A 19,196-nucleotide genomic window follows, 5' to 3' on the forward strand; every position below is an offset into this window, starting at 1 on the left:
GAAGCTTAACTTTCCTGCAAGTAAACTACCATAATTCAACAGGAGTGGCAACCTTGTAAATACACAGGGGTAGAGCCAGGGATGCAGCATGGGAGAGGAGGAGCAAAAGAACCACCTAAAACCCTTCCACACTTTCCACCTCCTTACCTTGGGGACTTTTGGTTCACTGACACGTAGGGCCTCTCTGAAATAAGCATCCACTGCATAATTGGCTTTGCGTTCTCTTTTTGGAGGCTCAATCCATTCCATCATGCTCAGCTACACACAGAACAGAACAAAAACTACTCAAGTAACTGTTTGCTTCCCTAAAGTCACAAGAATAATGACTAATATGGCACTGCAAAACAGGAATGTATTTCTGCACAGCAAATCTAATGATTGTGCTCAATAATTTGGATACTACAATAGAGCTCAAAATTCAGCTAGAAATTATAGCTGATTATAACAAATATTTAAGCACTTAAAAGATAATACACAAGTAAGGCAGTGCAGTGCCAAGAAGAGATTCTTTTACAGTAGTTTAAGTAATTCAGAAGCCTGAGTAGGGTTATGATTCCATCTACCAAAACACAATGGAAGGGCTGAGGACTTGGGCTCTGAATTCTCTAATTTCTTGAGATATGAATAAATTGCTTCTCCTCTAAATATCACAATGAATAACCTCTATAAAGGCTACAACACAGTCAAAAAAATCCATTAGCAATCAATTAATTTTAACTAAATCCTTAATGTTATTTCATACTATGCAGTATTTAACTCACTTCTTGTAATGGAATCATTAACACAAAGATTTTTATGTGTATATCCACACACTGCACTATATTCTCATCAAACAATTTATTTTTCTAAATGTTTTTTCGAAATCAATAAAAACCTGAGTTAGAAGGGCATTTTGTAGTTAACAAGTAAGAATTCACACATCTGATTCCAGGTAAGACCTTAAGGATATCTTCACTATACACCTTGTACAAAACAGAGATGCAAAGGGAACAGTGTGGGATTGAGTAACACCTCTTTGTATGGATGATCCTTCTATTACTAGGTAAAATCAATGTACAAACTAAAACCTTGTTGGGGGCTAGGTTTCTTTCCTTTTGTTCCCTTTGAATGCTGTGGTTTGTTTGCCTTGTTGTACATACCAGTAAAGAACTGTCAGTCCTATTGTCAGATCTTTGCCTGAGAGCCCCTTAATTTCAAATCATGGTAATTCAGAGGGAAGGGGTTTACATTTTCCATTCCAAGGGAGGCTCCTGACTTCCTTAGCAGACACTTGTCTTTCAAACTAAGATAAACCTTCACTGCAAAAACAGACTCTAGTCCAAGATCCACATAAAAAATTATCAGGCCTGTTTTTTCCCCTTAGTTATGTGACAGCAAAATAATACTGACTGCAGCAGTATAGCAGCATGCAACTCAGTGGTTTTTTGCAGAAGGGATAACATCTGAGCAATGGTATCAGATTTTGCCATAAAAAAAACAGTGGGGCTGAAAGTAGTTTAACAAAAATTCAGAACATTAATGCTTGGGCAGAGCCAGGTGAATTTTTCAATGGTTCCTTACTTCTCTAGGATCTAGGAACCTTCACAGTCATAACATTTATAGTATGGCTTTTATGTTTGCACCTTTAAACTGAAGTCTTAAATACTACAAAAAATTACCTTCTGTTTTTCTCTGTAATCTTCACCTTCAAAGTTGTACAAGCTCATCTCTGTGTCCATAGTGAAATTTCGCAGGGAGCTCTCTCCCATTTTCTGCAATCGTTCATTCATTTCAGCTGTCTAAAATGAAAGGAAGATATTTTTAGGCTCACTCAAGCTATTTAATCTTCTCTGAAAAAAACAGCTTTCATCATTACTACAACATCCTCAATATCTTTTTCTGATTTTAACTTTTACTTACACTTTCTTCTAAAGAGAGATACCCATTGTCCTTTTCAATTTAGAGCAATTTGACTTCAATACTCTCCATTAAACTAAATTTATTATGCTGGGATGTAGTCCTACAACTGTACAATTTAACTTTAAAATTCAAATTAAATTTATGCCCATCTCCTTGGAGCTGAAATGGCAGTTCAGTTTTTCATAGAGCTATCTATTACCTAATGAAGTTCCATAAGGACTTTGTGTCTGTCACAGTTATTGGCATTAAATTTACATTTTACTAAAAGACCACAAAATAAGCAGTGCTTAAGACAGGATGCACACAGCATGAACCTTGAAAATAATTATAATCACTAATTCTACTTCAAAACTTTCATAATATTTAAAATCTGCACAAATAGTAAAGTAACAATAAATTTACATAATCAGATCTCATTCCATTTTGTGCATAGATATTTTGAATTCCATATTAAAAGGTTCTCTAACCTTCTTTTCACCTCTTTCTAAGATAGTGGTTATATCTTCTTCTGTCAGCTCGCTGTCTTTGGAAGCAAACACGTGCGTGGCTCCGTGCCGGATCATCTGCAGCATTTCATCTTTTGCCAGTTTGTTGGACTGCTGGTCTATGAGCCTTCCTACAATCACAAGGAATATGTTGCAAGTTATAATGTGGGAGTTCTAGTAGGACCATGCAAGCAGTGCATTTTTTTACTTCACTGACAGAACGAGAAAGGAAAAACAGAACAACCATACAGAAAAAATACATTTCGCTCAAGATGAGAATTAACAGAAGTCTGGAACTTTGGGGAAAAATAAAAAAAACAACTTTGACTCAAGCCATAACAAAAAACATTTCACATTCATATAATCTGAATTTTACATTTAAGATCTTATTCTTACAAAGTTAGCTGAACTTTTAAGGTCACAATCTTATCTCAAGATGAAAAATTAAGAAGTATTCTATAATAACCACTAAGAAGTGCTTGACATTTTCAACATTCACATCACTGATTTCAACCCAATTTTCTAATTATTCTTCCCAAAATTTAATTGCTGTCCCAAAACTTCTCTTATCCTATCTCTTCTCATGCTATCAAAATTTTGACCATCATCCTTTCAGTAGCCCACCCTGTAGTAAATACAAACAACCCTAAAAACTTAGCTTGAGTACCTTAGTTTTGACAAACTATTCCTCTAAGTGCTTCCAAACAAAAATACACAAAGGTGTTTTATTTTTTTCAGTCAACTCTTCTGTGGTAAGAATCATATCATTATTTCAACTGCCATGGAACATACCTGATTTTTTTCTTTCTATCATATCACAAAACTAAGTAACATCTATTCAGCTGTAGTTTACTTTCCTCATTTAGACTCACTCTAAGTCTATGTCTACATTAATCAGAATTTTAAAATAATTCAGCTGAACAGGTGAATACCTTGCACATCAGGTTGATTTAGTACACTGCTATTATACACAAGGCCTGCTTTCTCTAACACTGTACATTTGTACAGTTATTTAACCATATTTTAAGGGACTGAACAATTCTGTTGCAGACAAACATATATAGCAGTTGATACCTTGTTGTATAACTATAGAGTCCAGTCTCAGTTTTATTTCAGCTCTTTCTACAATCCTCTCTTCAACAGTATTATCAGTGATAAGTCGGAACACCCGTACTGGTTTCTTTTGACCAATACGATGCGCACGATCCTAACAAACATAAATCAATGAGTGTTCAGCAACAAGAACTCACAGGCAATAGACAGTTAGCTTGCAGAAATAGCAGCCTCAAACCAGCATTGCACTTCTTGGTCCCTTGCCTATTCAAAAGCACAGATCACTGTAAAACCAGTATTCTGCTACTTACTTATACCTGGCTATTACATTTTTGAGTCATTCCATAGCAATAAATGCATCTCCCTCATTGTAAATGAAAACAAGTGAGTGTCTGTCCAGACTGCAGCTGGGAAGTGGACACACAACAGTAAATACATGCATACACTTGTATTGCTTTCAATGAATTCTGTCACTTGACACAGGTATTGACATTCTGCATCCCTGGCCTGAGCACATTAATTCCATGTGCAGAGTTCCTGAAGCCACAGCTCCAACACTGTGCTTGTAAGCCAAGCAAACAAGGTTTATGACTTACACACTACACTCATTTGTAACAAAACTTGTGTTTATCCTCTCTAGAAAACATGTCCTTTTAAATCAAAAAAAGTTAAACAGCTGTCCTTCAAGCTGTGGATACCAGGATTTTCTCTTTAAACATAAGGTGTTAAATCTTTTACTCTCCTTCATAATATTCATTTCTTCCTGAAAACCCTACTGAAGTTCACAAATCACACAGTCTCCAGGAAGTTGGTCAACTATTGGCAGCCAACCTGCATATCTAAAGGATGAGCTATTGATATTAAATATTTGATGTGCTGAAGTGCATTAAAAGAAAATTAAAAATTACAAACCACTGAACAAATACCTGCCCTACTAATCATGCAAGAAGGCTCACATGAGTTTTATTCCACATTAAACAAATTACAGACTCTATTTTTTTTACATTCAGCACTGAGAAAGAGAAGATTGGAGTAGGTTTAACCCAAAGGTAACCTCCCCCTCCCAGCATCACCACCAAATGCCTTTAGGCTTATGCAGAAACAAAAAGTAAAACCTTAAACTTCCAAAACGACAGAAATATAAGGCTGCATGCTTTTAGTTATCTGTTACTATTTTGAAAACAGTCCTCTATTATTGACTGTTCTCTTCTGAAAAGACAGAATTAAGAATAATTCTATACTTCTATTAACAATATTGACACAGTATTTTGATAGAAGGAATCTCTCATTATGAAAAGAATTAAGACAAATATTTACAGACGAAAAATCTAAAATTTTCTCCACAAATTCTGTTCAAGACCTTTTATTCAACTCCTTTGGTTTTTGGTATTGTCTTGTGTGAACAAAAAGTAAAGAAAAATAACAAAAGTGCAAGTTCTGAAAATGGTTATACAAAATAGAACATTCACAGCTTAAACAAACAAATGTGTATTAGGGAGTTAACTCACCATGGCTTGCAGATCTACTTGAGGGTTCCAATCCGAATCATAAAGAATAACCACATCAGCAGTTGCCAAATTAATTCCAAGACCTCCAGCTCTGGTACTCAGCATGAAAATGAATTTACTGCTGTTAGGAGCATTAAATGTGTCAATTGCTTCCTGAGAGAAAAAAAAAAAAAAGGTGTCACTAAAGTAAGAAATGTATGTCTGGACAGGTGAGAAAATCTGTACTGACTCCACAATATACTGTATTTTTCACTTAGCTGAGGATCAAATGAAACATACTGTGGACTTAGGCTAGGAAAAACATTCCCTTAGCAGCCTTTTAAAAACTGTAGCATTTCTGCTTTACTTTAAACAATGATGTGGCTACATAGATATATGTAAATAATAACTTATTAACCTAACACAAAGGTTTTTCTTGTTTGCATACAACTTTCCCACCTCTCTTTCCTCATGTGGTGTCTGCCCATCAAGCCTGCAGTACTCATAGCCACGCCACATGCAATAGTCTTCCAAAATATCCAGCAAACGAGTCATCTGACTGAACAGCAGAACTCTGGAACCTGACAGAACACAGAGGGTTTTGACATTCATTTCATGTTTTCACACTGATCTTATCACAGAGCTACTAGAGAGCATGACTGAGAATTTATGTGAAATATTCTGTACTATGCCTAAATTAAATAAGTCTTTCTTCTCAAGTTATTTTTCTGGTAGTGATTAAACCACTCAAGAATATTACTTGATAAATTATAGAGGAGAAATATACAACCAAAGAAGGAGAACACTTAAATCCATTGTAAGGAAATCTGTGCTGACTGATGCACATAGATGAAATAATCCTATCATCATGAATTGTCTTACAGAAAGGAGAAGGGAGGCTCTACTCTTCCTTTCCTTCTGCTTCTCCATATTTTTAGTCTTACTCATCATTCCCATAAAAATTCTTTCCCTTCATGTGTTAAGATCTACAGAAAACTAATTTTCAAGAAAAAACTCAGAGAAAGTGATGAATACATTCACTGCAGGAGAGGCTAAACCTGTGCTGGTTTTGAAAGAGACTTTAACTTAGAAGGAGCATTCAGATCACTGCTGTCCACAAACAGTACTCACCCTGCTCTCTGAGTTTTGCCAGCAGCTTATCCAGAACTAACATTTTCCCACTGTTGGTGATGAGATGAGTGTCAGTGGTGTAAGGAGGGCCGGGCTCAGCACCATCAAACAGGTAAGGATGGTTACAGCACTTCCGCAGCTGCATCAGAATATTCAGCAGGCGCATCTTATCCATCTTGCCAGCTGAATTCAGGATATCAATGTCTTTCATCAGGATCCTGGTGTACCTGAGGTTTGAAGGGCAGTTTTAAACAACTTTCTGGTTTTTAATTCAATGAATGAATTAAACCCTGTAATATCACCATTCTTATTTATGTGGGAGTTGGCTTTGTTTATGTAACAATGAGCTACATCACTAAGAAACATCTGACTGATAAGAAAGATTTCCAAATTCATACCTAAATACGAAAGGGAATCTCTCTGCGAGTGACAACGATCTGCCCTGGATTATTTTACACTTCCATTTTAGTAGTACATAGTAGATTAAAAATATCATTTATTTGACAGAAACTGCTACACTGACCTGGCTCCTTGTCTCATATCTCTTCTGGGTATGTAGCTCCTCAAAGTTTTCTAATTTCAGGTTAAGACATCTTGGTGCATAAATACTTGGATCAAAAGAGGGAGCTTAGGAGGCATTTGTTCTTTCACATAAACTTAAGGAAGGAAAAAATTTTCTCCTTTTTTCCTCCCAGCTCTTTTCATTACCCTTCCTGAGCTCTCTGAAACTTGTGCATTTTTTACAAAAGCCCTAAGACAGCTATAAATAAGTTTCTCTGACTGTCTCAACATGCAAATGTAAGGAAAAAAGTATCAGTGTGAAGAGCTATAGTGTTTATCAGAAAAGAATCTTACTTTGATGTAAATAACTCACCATTCTCTCTGCATTTTGCTGAGCCCAAGATAAATTTTCACTTCTTTCTTTGGAGGCAAACTCTTTTCTACTTCACCTTTTATGCGACGTAAGAGAAATGGCTTCAAAACCTACACAAATTAAGATGTTTTACATAGATAAATGTATAAAACTGACTGCTACAAATACACTAACAGATTCAATTATCTGATATTTATCCAGAACTAATCAGGATCTATTGCTGTCATGGTGACTCCATGAAAAATTCTGCAAAACGTTGTCCAGCAATGACTAAACTCACACATAAATATGTGTATCCCTATATAAGGATTGCCAGAATCATCCCAGTTGTTATCTTAAGAAGGGGCAAAACTCTTAAGTTTATAAAATTTAATCCTTTTTAATATAAGCCCTGCTTCATTTCCACTAGCAGGGACAAAACACACCAACATTTCAAGTATAAGCAATGCACGTTGTAGGCTCTCTGACCTCTTTTGCTACTGCAAAAAATGTCTTATCTCACACACAGTAAAACAAAGGTTAAGGCATGCCTTTATTCAGATTAACATGACATGTATCAGTGTACTATTCACAATAATAAATGGTTTCAAAAAGATCTCAAAATTCTTCATTTCCACATCTTATGTTCAGATTTTGTCTGCTTCAAACAGTAACACACAAACAGTAGTACCTATGACAGGAAGCTTAATTAATGAAAATTCTGATAGGCATTCCTGTAACTAAAAACCTTCATGTTCATTTTTTCAACTTTGAGATGAAGGGGAAACTAATCTGGTTTTCTTCTTTACAGTGTGCATGCTAATGATGACACGTGATTACAGCTTTAATTACTTACAGCATGAAGTCTTTCTACAAGTTTCTGATCACCAAGGCAATTTTTAGTGTCAAACCATGAGTCAAAATCCTGTGATGAGAAACAGCACAATTGGTAAGAACAGTTTATCATTTGCACTTTTAACAGACACATATTGACTCTCTTTCATTCCAGCCAAGAGTGGCATAAATCTTGAGACAAATTACGTCTGTGAAAGAAAAACCAGTCTGCAATTCTGTGCCATCTCCCTAGTACGTTGTAACATTTGAGTCAAGTGCATCACACTGCAGACCAAACACCATTATACTCTGTTAATATACAACAACTTTCCATGCTCATCACTGCAGTGTCTAAGTGCTTCCCTTCAGTGCTCATGTGATGATGGGCCAAAAAGTTAAAAAAACACCAACTTAAATCCTTAAGAAAATGAGATGGACAGCAGAGCAAAAATAACATAATCAAGTAATACAAGCACAAAGAAACATTAACAGTAAAAGAGAAGAAAGATTATTCAAGTTCTAAATTTTAAAAAAAGGCTTATGTCTATTTGGATGCTTCATATTCTTGCTACTTCACTGCTTTCTCAAATTCTGCATAATTCTTGATCTATTTAAGATATTGCATTTGCTGTTAATGGTCTGAGGCCTCATCCACACCAGCAGAATGCACTGTTTCAACTAGGTAGAGTAAGAAAAGCAGTCTACAGTAAGCCACAGAGCTTTCCCTGAACCTGGGTCATGCACAATGTCCATCTCCTACTAGGCTGGTCATTCTTCTACTGACAGCAGCCTGGAAATCAAAATAATAACACTGTACTTCCAAACATCAACTTACATCTGCAGAATTGAAGACATCAGGTAAAAGGAAATTGAGTAATGCCCACAGCTCATGGAGGTTATTCTGTAAAGGAGTTCCTGTAAGCAGCAATCGATTTGTTGTCTTGAACTCACGCACAATCTCTGACAGCTGGAAACACAACGCAGTTATCAACACCATCTACACTACAGCACAGGCAATCGGTTTTTGAAACCTAAAACAATGTCAATTAAACTTAGAGACAGTGAGCTACCTATGAAATTCACATTTACCACCCAATAGCTTATTGCTTTTATTTTAAAAAAACACCACAGCTAACACTTCAAATCTGCTCAAATCAAATGCATCTTTTTTTTTGCAAACTAACTCTCAAGTATGAAACAATTTCAAATTTACCTTAGACTTCTCATTCTTTATTCTGTGGGCTTCATCAATTACCAGGTACCTCCAGTTAAATTTCTTGAAGACTGATTTCTCTTTAATTACCATTTCATATGATGTAACACAAACATCCCATTCACCAGGCATCATAACATCACGGATAAATGCAGCCTAGAGCAGAAGAACTGGATTAGTAAGCATTTATAAATATGAACAAATTTTATGGCATTCAGGGAAAGCTGTCTCCATCACCATCACTGATGCTCTAAACTAGCACACAAAATTCATCTGAAACATCTTCTCAGTAACTGAGAGTTACTGTAAAAAAAGCCTTCAATCCTTTGTACTTCAAGCACAGAGAAAGCCGGAGTTAAGCAAAACACAAATTAGCTCCTACTCAAAATTAGCTATTAGCCCTTCAGCATCATTTCTCTGTAATTCAAATAGAGTATATACAACCAAAAGGGGAAAAAACCCTTCTGAATTAACTTGTCCAAAGATACAATCACAGAAGTGTATCAAACCAACTTACATAGTCCATTCCCAACTATCTCCTCTCTTCCCCAGATAGCTCCCCCCTCTGTCCCATCTCTGTTGTGCAAGGTCCTTTCACATCAAAAAACACCATCCCATAGGCCTGGTGCACCTGAGTGAGGCCATTTCCTCTTGTCCTATCACCTACAAAAACAAGTTCCCTCAGCTGCTCCTCCTAAGCTCTGTTCCCTCCTCTGAACACACTCCAGCCCCTCAGTACAAGGGGACAGTCACTGCCCTGGTCCTGCTGGCCTCACCATGGCTGGTACAAGCCAGGATGCCACTGGCCTTCCTGGCCACATTGCCAGCTCCTATTCCCTTCCTAGAACCTTTCCACCCTCAAGCAGTAACAGGCAGCCATGCAATCCATATGAGCAGCTACAGAATTCACAGAAACATCCAGCTTGTTCATCCCCTTCAGTTAGAAAAACATTCTATATCTATTTTAAGGCCTTCACAATGAAAGATGAAAAGCTCTACAGCACAATCCTAGTTACAAGGCCAGGCAGGCTTATAAAATACAGGAGTGGGAAAAGTCATCTGAAAAAAGGTGAAGGAAGAGGTAACAAAGTGAGTGCAATAAAGAAAAATGAGTACACACTGTCACATTACAAATATGGAAGAGAGATAAAAAATAGGTGCAAAAGTCAAAGAGAAAGACAACAGAAAAACAGACAACTCAAAGGGCTGTACTCAGACCCTAGTCTATTATTTAATCTACTGATTTTCAGTTTTCCCTCCTAGTCACAAGCATAACATTTTGCCTTTTCAACATTAATGCAGTAAAGATTACTAAAATATACTGTAATTAAGGAAATAGCTTAGGGAGAATTCCAAGTACCCAACTGATATTTTTTGCCAAATAATGCATAAATTTCTGAAATGTGAAGCACTTACTCTGGCATCTTTATCTCCAATAAGGCAAACAGCACGTAAGGATGGAACCCAGCGCTTGAATTCATTCATCCAGTTATGCAAAGTTGATTTTGGAACTAGAACCATGTGTGGCCCAGGAATGTTTCTGTAATGCTTCAGATAGCCTAATAAAGCTATTGTCTGTAGAGTCTTACCAAGCCCCTGCATGGACAAAGAGGGGGGAAAGAAACTTGCTGAAGTGAAATAACAAAGAAATACTTTCAAACCATTTTTTTACTATATAATTCTGCCATTTGTTTAAAGCAAACTACACAAAAAATGTTTGCAATGGAATTTCTTTCATTACAATTTCAGATTTGAAAAACCAGACTGCTGTAGAATGAAACATACTACTGCATGTACATGAAATACTATAAGCACTTCAATGTTGTATTTTGTTCAATAATTACTACCAAAAAATCCAGAAGATGACTGCTTACCATTTCGTCTGCCAGAATGCCATTAACTCCATTTTCATACAACGAGATCATCCAGTTCAAACCTCTAACCTGATAATCTCTTAGTGTTCCTCCTTTCACATCTGTAAATGCAAGATTCCTTTAAGTAGAAAAATACTAATTCAAAGTAGAACATTTCAAGTGCAATCTGCTCAGAGTTTTGTTACACCAAATCAGAGAAGTGTTAACCATGCTTACATGAAGGGGACTCCTCAAACCGAATGCACACGTTGGAGCTTTTCCGGCTCTCGGACAAGAGCTCCTCATCCTCCTCCTGCTCCGTGCGCCTGTGGCGGTACCTGAACAAAGAGCCCAACACTGATGTGTGAACAAACCGCTGCAAAACACTGCTACAAACTCCAGCTCACAACAGAAACAATCACTGACCCACACTGGCAGTGTTCTGGTATCCTGACCCATCCTGTTAAAATGTTACTCCTCAGGAGTCATTCCAGCTTTAATCAGAAAGGCTGATATGAAGCCCTCTCTTTCAGAGCCACAGTTATAATCTGACAATATTGTGAGTTCTCTGAGGCACTTTTTAATGAGCAACATGGACATACAAGATACATCAGTGGTGGCCTTAGACTCCATTATCTGATAATGACAAAGTTCAGAAAAATCACATATTCGCATTTTTAAAAAATTAAAATTTCTAAAATAGAATGTAATTTTGAAACATTAAAAAAAAACAGTTGCTTGTTATTTCAAGACCTGTCAGAGGCACTACAGGCAGGCTCTGCTGCAATACTAACACAGACAGAGCAGTGGGGAGAGCCAGCTGGGGCTGAGGATCCAACATCCCCACTACATGGGCACTGCCTTGTCACAACCTGGTCTAGCCCCACCCTGCTCCCACTGACTGGTGCACTACCAGCTGGGTCACATCAGGTGGATTTCTGATGCCCCTTCAGCATCATGCAAAAGAAATTCAATTTGTGTTTTCCAAAGTCACCCCACAATACAGACCAAAGCATTTTACATGGCAAGAATCAGGAAACTTGCTTTAAAAGTGCCTTTCCGATCCAAGGTCCCACTTATGTTGATGGAGCAGATGATGCTTTCAAACCAACCAGCTTTTAAAGAAATTGATACCCCACTAATAGGAAATTGTCTGGATTTACTGAAAGTACAATTTCTATGTACAATCTCTACACAAATTACATTAAAAGTCTAAGTTGTTTGAACAAGTAAGAAGCCAGAAATAAAAATAAAACATACTCCCCAGCTGAAATCAAACTCTGTTTTTCATCTTTCTTCATCCGTGGCCGACCCAGCTTGACTTTCAGTGGAGATGTTGGTGATTTTTGTGCTGCAGGTTGAATGAAATGTGCAAAAAGTTCTGTCTGCTTCAGGAGGAATTCAAACCTTTTTGCTCGATCTGCTTTCTAGTTTCCAAAGTGGAGAAGAGAATAAAAAAAGAAAAAAAGAAAAATAAATAACTTTTCTTCATAAAATTGTATTTTTGTTACAAAACAGAATTCAGACACTCATGAGAACAACTTGTATGAGGAAAGACTGACAAGACCATCTGTCAGACAGCTCAGAGGACTACAAGCATTGTGAAACAGAGCTGGAGCTGCTTCATGGCACACCAGCAGTGGTGAAGGGATGCTTTAATCTTTGCCCACAAAAGATAAAGACAAAACTAAAGTTATGACTTGCAGTAAGGGATGAAATCCTAACCTTGCTCATCAGTGGCAGAACTTTCATCAGCTTCAAGGCTAACAGGATTTGACCAAAAACAACACGGTAGTAGCTCTGCTTTTAGAACTATTTCTGAAGTAATGGTTGAACTGCTTTCACTCAAGTTTGTGAATTTTGCTGTCAGATTTCAAATTTTGAGCATTTCAGTTTTGCCATCTCAATGGGGCACACACACTTTACTATGTCATGCAGGAAAAACATGGTCTTCCTTTTACTTAGAAGGTAACATGTTACATCATTTTAAAGAAAAGTATGAAAAAAAATGCAAATTCTATCTGAGAGAATGCAGGTTCCAAGGAAAAAGCTGTGGAGGAAGCTACATTGTGGCAGTTTTGTGTTGCCCTTGGGATGCCTTTTGCAGCTGCAGTGTGCCTGTGGCTCTTCACGTCCCTGTGATCTCATTCACATCCCATGATATCAGACAAAGACAGAAGTGAATCCGTAGTTCTGCATCGTTTCCAAGGAACACCCGACCCCCAGAACGCCTTTCTGCAGGTGGCTTACAACAAGCAAGAATCAACAGCAGCAGGATCGCCGCCCAGAGGGCAGCAGAGCGCTCCGGGCGTGCAATGCACGATGGTGCCACACGAGGGCACCGCGCTTCTTTAACAGCGCCACAGGAACAGCTTTACCGAGATCTGCGGGGGAAAATGACTGCTTTTTATTATCGGATCGTTTCTGCAAATAACTTGAGAACCGAATACAATGTAAATATCAAGTAAAACCTTTATGAAAAAGAAATTATAGAAGGGGGAAGTAGAGGCATTGATGTTTATGATCATCAGTATAAAAACAAATCCATTCAGAGGATTCGTAGTTAACAAATAACACATGATGGTTTTGGCAAAATAATCACTGTTGGTAAGAACCTATGTTGGATGAAACAAGATAATTTTCTGCCTGCAATATCATAGGCTTAGTATAAACAGTATGTCTTGATAAAACAGTAAAGGTCTAGCTCACAACTGCATAATTGATAAAAGGTAAATTTTTTTGGTATCTAATCCCTTTGCCTTAAGAAAACTGAACTAACACTGTAATTTAGGGAAGTTGTAAAGTCATGGATTACTGTGAAACAAGTTTAGCTGTTTACTCAATTCATTCTCAAGGAACAGATTCACTGTGGCTCTTCAGCTATCAATTAGGTGTTCATACATGTAGGTATCAATTTTTCTATGTCTAACAGTTGTATTCTTCCCTGACTTCTGAAATATCCAGTCCTTTCAGACTCTACTGTAATTATTTTGCATCCATTTAACATTAAAGCCTTTAAAAACAATGCAAGACAGAGGTACCAGCTTAAACCAGGAACTTACTACAAATGTCATCCAGGGTGTCCTGCAGGTTTTTGCCTCTTTGTACCACAGAAGTTACCCTGTTACATGCCCTCTCCAGCATTACAAGCTCCCAGCATTGGTGTCATGGACAAATCCTCTTTTGCATTGTTATGGCACACATATTATGGGGCATTGAAATATTTAAAGCCTTGTTTTTAGATGAGACAAACTGGCAGCTTCAGTGTTTCAATTAAGTAAGAAGCAGCTTAAGGATGCCTCTGACATGACCCAAGGAGTCACCAAATAAAACTGGCAGAGACAATTCAAAACTAAATGGGGAGAGCTGTAAATATAAAATGTCATTGAACAGTAACTCCTTACCACAGATGGGTGTGGATAACTAAAAAAGAAACCACAAAACCAAAAATCCACTGACAACTACTGAGTATAAAAACCACAGGGTACAACTCCAAAAACCATGCAGACAAAAGCAGTTGGAAGAATGGGGCAGTATTTAACAGAACCACCACTACCTGACATGTGTCCCTCACTGTGAGAGACACGACATGGACATCGAAATTAATCTTGATCTGGTTATTTTCTGACACATCCAGGCTGCAGTAACTCCCTGTAACTGTGCAGATCCTGCTCCAACAACCAAGTGCCATAAAAAGCTGCAGGACATTTTCTCATGAAAGCACTTACCATCTTCTCTTCATATTCTGGGTCAACTTCTTTTTCAGGTCTAGCTGCCTTTGGAGGAAGTTTGAGTTGGAATGGGGGATCATTTTTCTGGAATTCAAAAGTTAAACATTTTATAAATACCAGTTTATTTACTTTTTTAGCAAAATGTATCAAACTGAACAAACCTACAATCTGCAAGGCAAGCATGCTACTTTTTAAAAATAATTATTTCAAAATTAAATGAGTGCATTTATCATATCATTTCACCTAAAGCAAAACTTCATGTCCAGAATGAAACTAAAGAGCCCATATTTATCCCTACACACAGGATCCAAATTGAAAGAAATTACTGAAACAGCATGAAGTTTAATCTTTCACAGGGATCTCACTGTAAATGCATAAGGTTTAATATCTTGAAAAGATATTTTAAAAAACTTAAAAGTTTTGGTTTCTAAATGTCAGATTCCTAATTTTAAGTTGCTGACACTTGCATTTTGGTTTTGTCTGTTTCCACTTCTAGATGAATTGTCACAAGTTCAATTGGAAACACAGCTTAACTACACTAAACCATAAACCTAGGAATATACACAACCAACCAATTCAATCCAGGCAGCAACAACTCCATGGTACACTCTCAGACAGCAGAACCACTTCATTTACTATACATGAAAGAAATCTATGAAATTGTAACTAAAATGTAACTTTTGTAGTTTATGAGATTCATGCCTGTCTTCAATTGAGAAGCTCAAAGCAGCTTTTCCACAACTATATTGGTAAAATGATGAAGTGGTAGATTTTTTCCCCTCCTAATTAAGGAAAACTTTCCTAATTGGTCTTTGAAATATGCCAATAAAAAATAAACCTGTTTTGACATGCTTTAAATTCTAAAAATGTTTCTGAGAAGCTCTGATTAAGCTGGAAGGAGCTGCAAGAGTGCATGTCTGCATAAAATATAACAGTGCAGAGCATAAATCTGCTTTAACTATCAGACTACTATTAAATACATTAAAATAATAATTACTCTAAACTATTCAGGGTCCAGTAGCAAAACCAGGCCAAAATGGTACCAAATATTTAAAAATCTGTCAAACAACATTGCATTTAAATTTCAGAAGTGTTACTGATAAATACACATGCCAGCTTCTTCTTTAAGCACAACCATGCAAAAGGGAGGAATATTTTCTGAAGTCAGAGATTCCTCTTTCAAGTTTGGCCCAAAGCCATAATTCTCTGCAGAGGTGAACAGTTCTTAGTGTATAATGAAGCTGCTTGACAGCTTAATGATTTTATAAATGCTCCAGCTCACCTGTGCAAGGCCAAATGTTGCAAATAGGTAATTTAGAAATATTAGAAATATTCTATTCACTTAAATATTCTTCAGTCACACAGATAATCAGCTCATCTTAGAAAGCAAAGTTACTCCAACATGCCAAAGAGAGGTGATACAGATGTGGATATTCACATCTCCATTACATCACTAAACAACACACACTCCAAAAAGAGAGACTGACATTGCTAATATCAGGTCCAGTCCTTCAAGTGAAGTGTTAAATTATTCCTTAAATGAAAACAAATTGACAGTAGGCCATTTCAGGCATCTCCCCCACCTGCCCTAGAAATAAATTAGATAGATTTTGTGTTACTGGAAAAAAGCTGTCTGTCTACCTCATGTAAGAATGAAGTTTCTTCAAGCAGAACAACTCAATATTATGAGAATCCCTTAAAACAAAGTTTTTCAAGTAAATTGCAGTGCAAGATTATTTTTCTAAGCCCCAAGGCAGACAGCTGCAATGTCAGTTCTGTTCTTACTCAGATTATCCCAGAAGGATAAAACTTATGGTGGCATACAAATCAAATTTATTCTGAAAGATATATTCTGGATACATTCTGATTTATTCTGAATAACACACTCTGAGTTAAAACAGTAAATGAGCTGACCTATTGCTGCAGCCACAGCACAATAAAATCCCAGTGTACACCTTGCCCTTAAAGAGAAAACACTGTCCCTGCCTCCCCCCACCTTCTTATTGCAGTGTTTCTGCTGAATATTGATGGACAGGCATCATAGCCAGACTTGCTTCTGCATAATGCTCTGAATTACAAAACTCTACACTTTGACAATTACTAAATTTTGGTATGAGTAACAATACACCCCCCTAACAACTGGACCACGTAGCCTTATACAACAGAGAAACATAAAATATTTCACAAGGTCTGAGGTTTTCCTAGAAACTTTACACGACACATCGTCATCACATAGAGGGCTGACCTGTCAGGAACCAGGACAGCAGAAGCCTCAGTGCAATTTACCACAACAAAAGTAGTTTCATTTTTAGCTCAGGAAATTCATCAGTAACAATTTGTCTCTACTCTAGAATCTATTTCCATTATAGATTTGACAGTCCCCTGAAAACTGCTGTCATTTAAACACCTTACAAGATCCACACAGCACTTTCAAAGGATCCTGAGTATTCCAAAGATACAAAATACTCCCCTTAAAATCTCCAATATTAAACTACACTAAACAGAGTTCCCAAATTCAGGCTGAGAGATTTCTATCCAGAAAGTTTAACAGTGCCAAAGTGAGGAGGCCCCATGAACACCTAAATAAACAACTGGGAACAAGAACTGCTGCTGCTTTAGCTGACTTTACCCTTGCAACTTGTGCTACTGAAAACTCTGAAAAGATGCACTAAGAATAATTAAGATTCCTTCTGTGTTCAACTCACATATACAAGGTGGAAATACAGTTCCAAACAGCCAGTAAGGCAGTTTTGGTATTACAACAAAGACTATTTATGAAGTAAAACACTGACAGGGGAGCAGAGCACAACAGGTTGCACGACTGCCGCTGTTATGCAGATGCTGTGACTGTACAGTTGACATGCATAAAATTTTGCAGAGTAAGTTGCATGAAATAAAGAAATAGCCTTTAAACATTTGCTCTTGAGCAACCAAGTAAAGTGTCCCATAACTGTTTGTATACATAATAATAAAATAAAGCTTCAAACATTCTTTACAGAAAATGGACTGTCAGTAACTGAGACAAAACACCTGAATGTACTCTTATCATTAGTTCCACAATTTTTTCCAGTAACATAAATATATGATGTACGGTCCTCATTCCACTAAGTTTTTTCTAAGATTCATTCGTCGGGTTAAACCTTGTTCTGTTTCCAAGGATACCTGAATACGTCACTTTCTACATGCCTGTGTCTTTCTTCCAAAAACCTAAGGAGAGGCGGCTGGCAGCCATACGTGCTCTCTCGAGGGCTGTATTCTGCACCAGGGCACCATTCGAGCTGTGCAGGGGCAGCGAGAAGCCCCGACCCCAGCCAACTCTCCGGGCCGCCCTCCCGCCATTCCCTCCCCGAGCCCTCGGAGCTCCGGGACAGCGTTCCCCGGGCCGCGGGAAAGGAAACAACAGGGCGGGGGGCTCCGGCAGCCGGACCCCGCAGGCCGCAGGGCTGGAGGGGCTCCGTACGGGCCCCAGGGCTGCAGGGCCGGGCCGCGGGCACGGCAGGGCGGCGGGAACGGCGGCCGCGGCGATGCCGCAGGGCAGGCTCGGGGCCGGGGGTGTGCCCGGCCCGCAGGGCGCCCGCGGGCCGCGGCGGAGGGGCCCGGGCGGCCTCAGGGCCGGGGCGGCGCGGGCCGAGCAGGGGCTGCAGGAGGGGGCGACCGGGGCAGGCTCCACCACCCGCAGGGCCCCCCGGAGCGGAGCGGTACCTCCTCGGGGCCGGGCTCCGGCGCGGCGGCCGTGGCGGAGGACGTGGAGGCGCGGGGCTCCTCGCCCGGGCCCGGCTCCATGTTGAGCTCGGCGGGCACCGGGGGGGCGGGGGCGGCCCCACCGCCCCTCGCGCCGGGCGGCCCCGCCCCTCCGGCCGGCCCGCGCCGCGCGGCTCTCGCGATAACTGCGCGGGTCTCGCCATGGATGTGTGGGCCTGGTGCTGCTGGGCTGGCCCGCCCGCCCCAGTGACACCGCGGCTCCCTCAGAGCTGCACGGAGCCTCAGCCCGCATTGGGGTCCGATGGACCTTAAAGATCATCTTGTTCCACCCACCGGCCATGGGCAGGGACATTTTGCACTATCCCAGGTCGCTCCAAGCTCCATCCAACCTGGCCTTGGACGCCTCCCGGTGTGAAAAACGGCAGTCACTTGTTTTTAAAATTTTAAAAGTGTAATAGTAATAAAATGATTATAAAAATAGTAATACAATTAGAGTAATAATAATTTGGATAAACTGAATTAGGACAGTATGAGACAATAAAGACAAAGAGTTACAGACGTCTAGGTACCTTTTTCTGGGCAGCACGAGCCCGAAAAAGGACACCCGTTAACAAAGGATTAAACCGTAAAACCAATAACCTGTTGCATATTCATACACCTCATACACGATGCATAAATTGCATTCAAATACAGGATTCTGATCATCGTCAACTTCTTCCTCTGAATCCTAACAGCACCTTCGAGGCGGCAAGAAGTTCGTTTCTTCTGATAAGAGGGCAATAAATTCTTTTTCTCTGAAAGATTTAGGTGTCCTGTGGCTGCTACCTCGCTGCGAGTCCTTTCTTTAAAAAAAGTATCCTACATAGCATCGTTTCTATTTTATCATTTTTTATAACCTAAAACTATATTTAACACACTACTTAAGAGAATTAATACAGCATTACTTTCTAACACA

General features: G+C 38.9%; 1 protein-coding gene across 1 annotated transcript in view; it reads right to left on the bottom strand.

Moving 5' to 3' along the window:
* SMARCA1 (SNF2 related chromatin remodeling ATPase 1) overlaps positions 1–18,401 on the bottom strand; it is a 33,092-nt gene extending 14,691 nt beyond the window's left edge. The window contains exons 1-17 of the mRNA XM_071442436.1: positions 18,242–18,401; positions 14,537–14,623; positions 12,069–12,235; positions 11,046–11,146; positions 10,830–10,930; positions 10,372–10,551; positions 8,956–9,111; positions 8,578–8,709; positions 7,765–7,833; positions 6,930–7,039; positions 6,056–6,282; positions 5,384–5,505; positions 4,946–5,098; positions 3,459–3,591; positions 2,367–2,515; positions 1,659–1,778; positions 148–258 (exon numbers count right to left, since the gene is read on the bottom strand). Of these exons, the coding sequence (XP_071298537.1) occupies positions 148–258; positions 1,659–1,778; positions 2,367–2,515; positions 3,459–3,591; positions 4,946–5,098; positions 5,384–5,505; positions 6,056–6,282; positions 6,930–7,039; positions 7,765–7,833; positions 8,578–8,709; positions 8,956–9,111; positions 10,372–10,551; positions 10,830–10,930; positions 11,046–11,146; positions 12,069–12,235; positions 14,537–14,623; positions 18,242–18,322 (2,199 nt within the window). The 5' untranslated portion in view covers positions 18,323–18,401. The remainder of the gene's footprint in view (positions 1–147; positions 259–1,658; positions 1,779–2,366; positions 2,516–3,458; positions 3,592–4,945; positions 5,099–5,383; positions 5,506–6,055; positions 6,283–6,929; positions 7,040–7,764; positions 7,834–8,577; positions 8,710–8,955; positions 9,112–10,371; positions 10,552–10,829; positions 10,931–11,045; positions 11,147–12,068; positions 12,236–14,536; positions 14,624–18,241) is intronic.
* Positions 18,402–19,196: the final 795 nt, after the last annotated feature.

Source organism: Agelaius tricolor, unplaced genomic scaffold (assembly GCF_023055355.1).
Source record: "Agelaius tricolor isolate 1412-34295 unplaced genomic scaffold, bAgeTri1.0.p SCAF_17, whole genome shotgun sequence".
In the NCBI taxonomy this organism is placed as follows: domain Eukaryota; kingdom Metazoa; phylum Chordata; class Aves; order Passeriformes; family Icteridae; genus Agelaius; species Agelaius tricolor.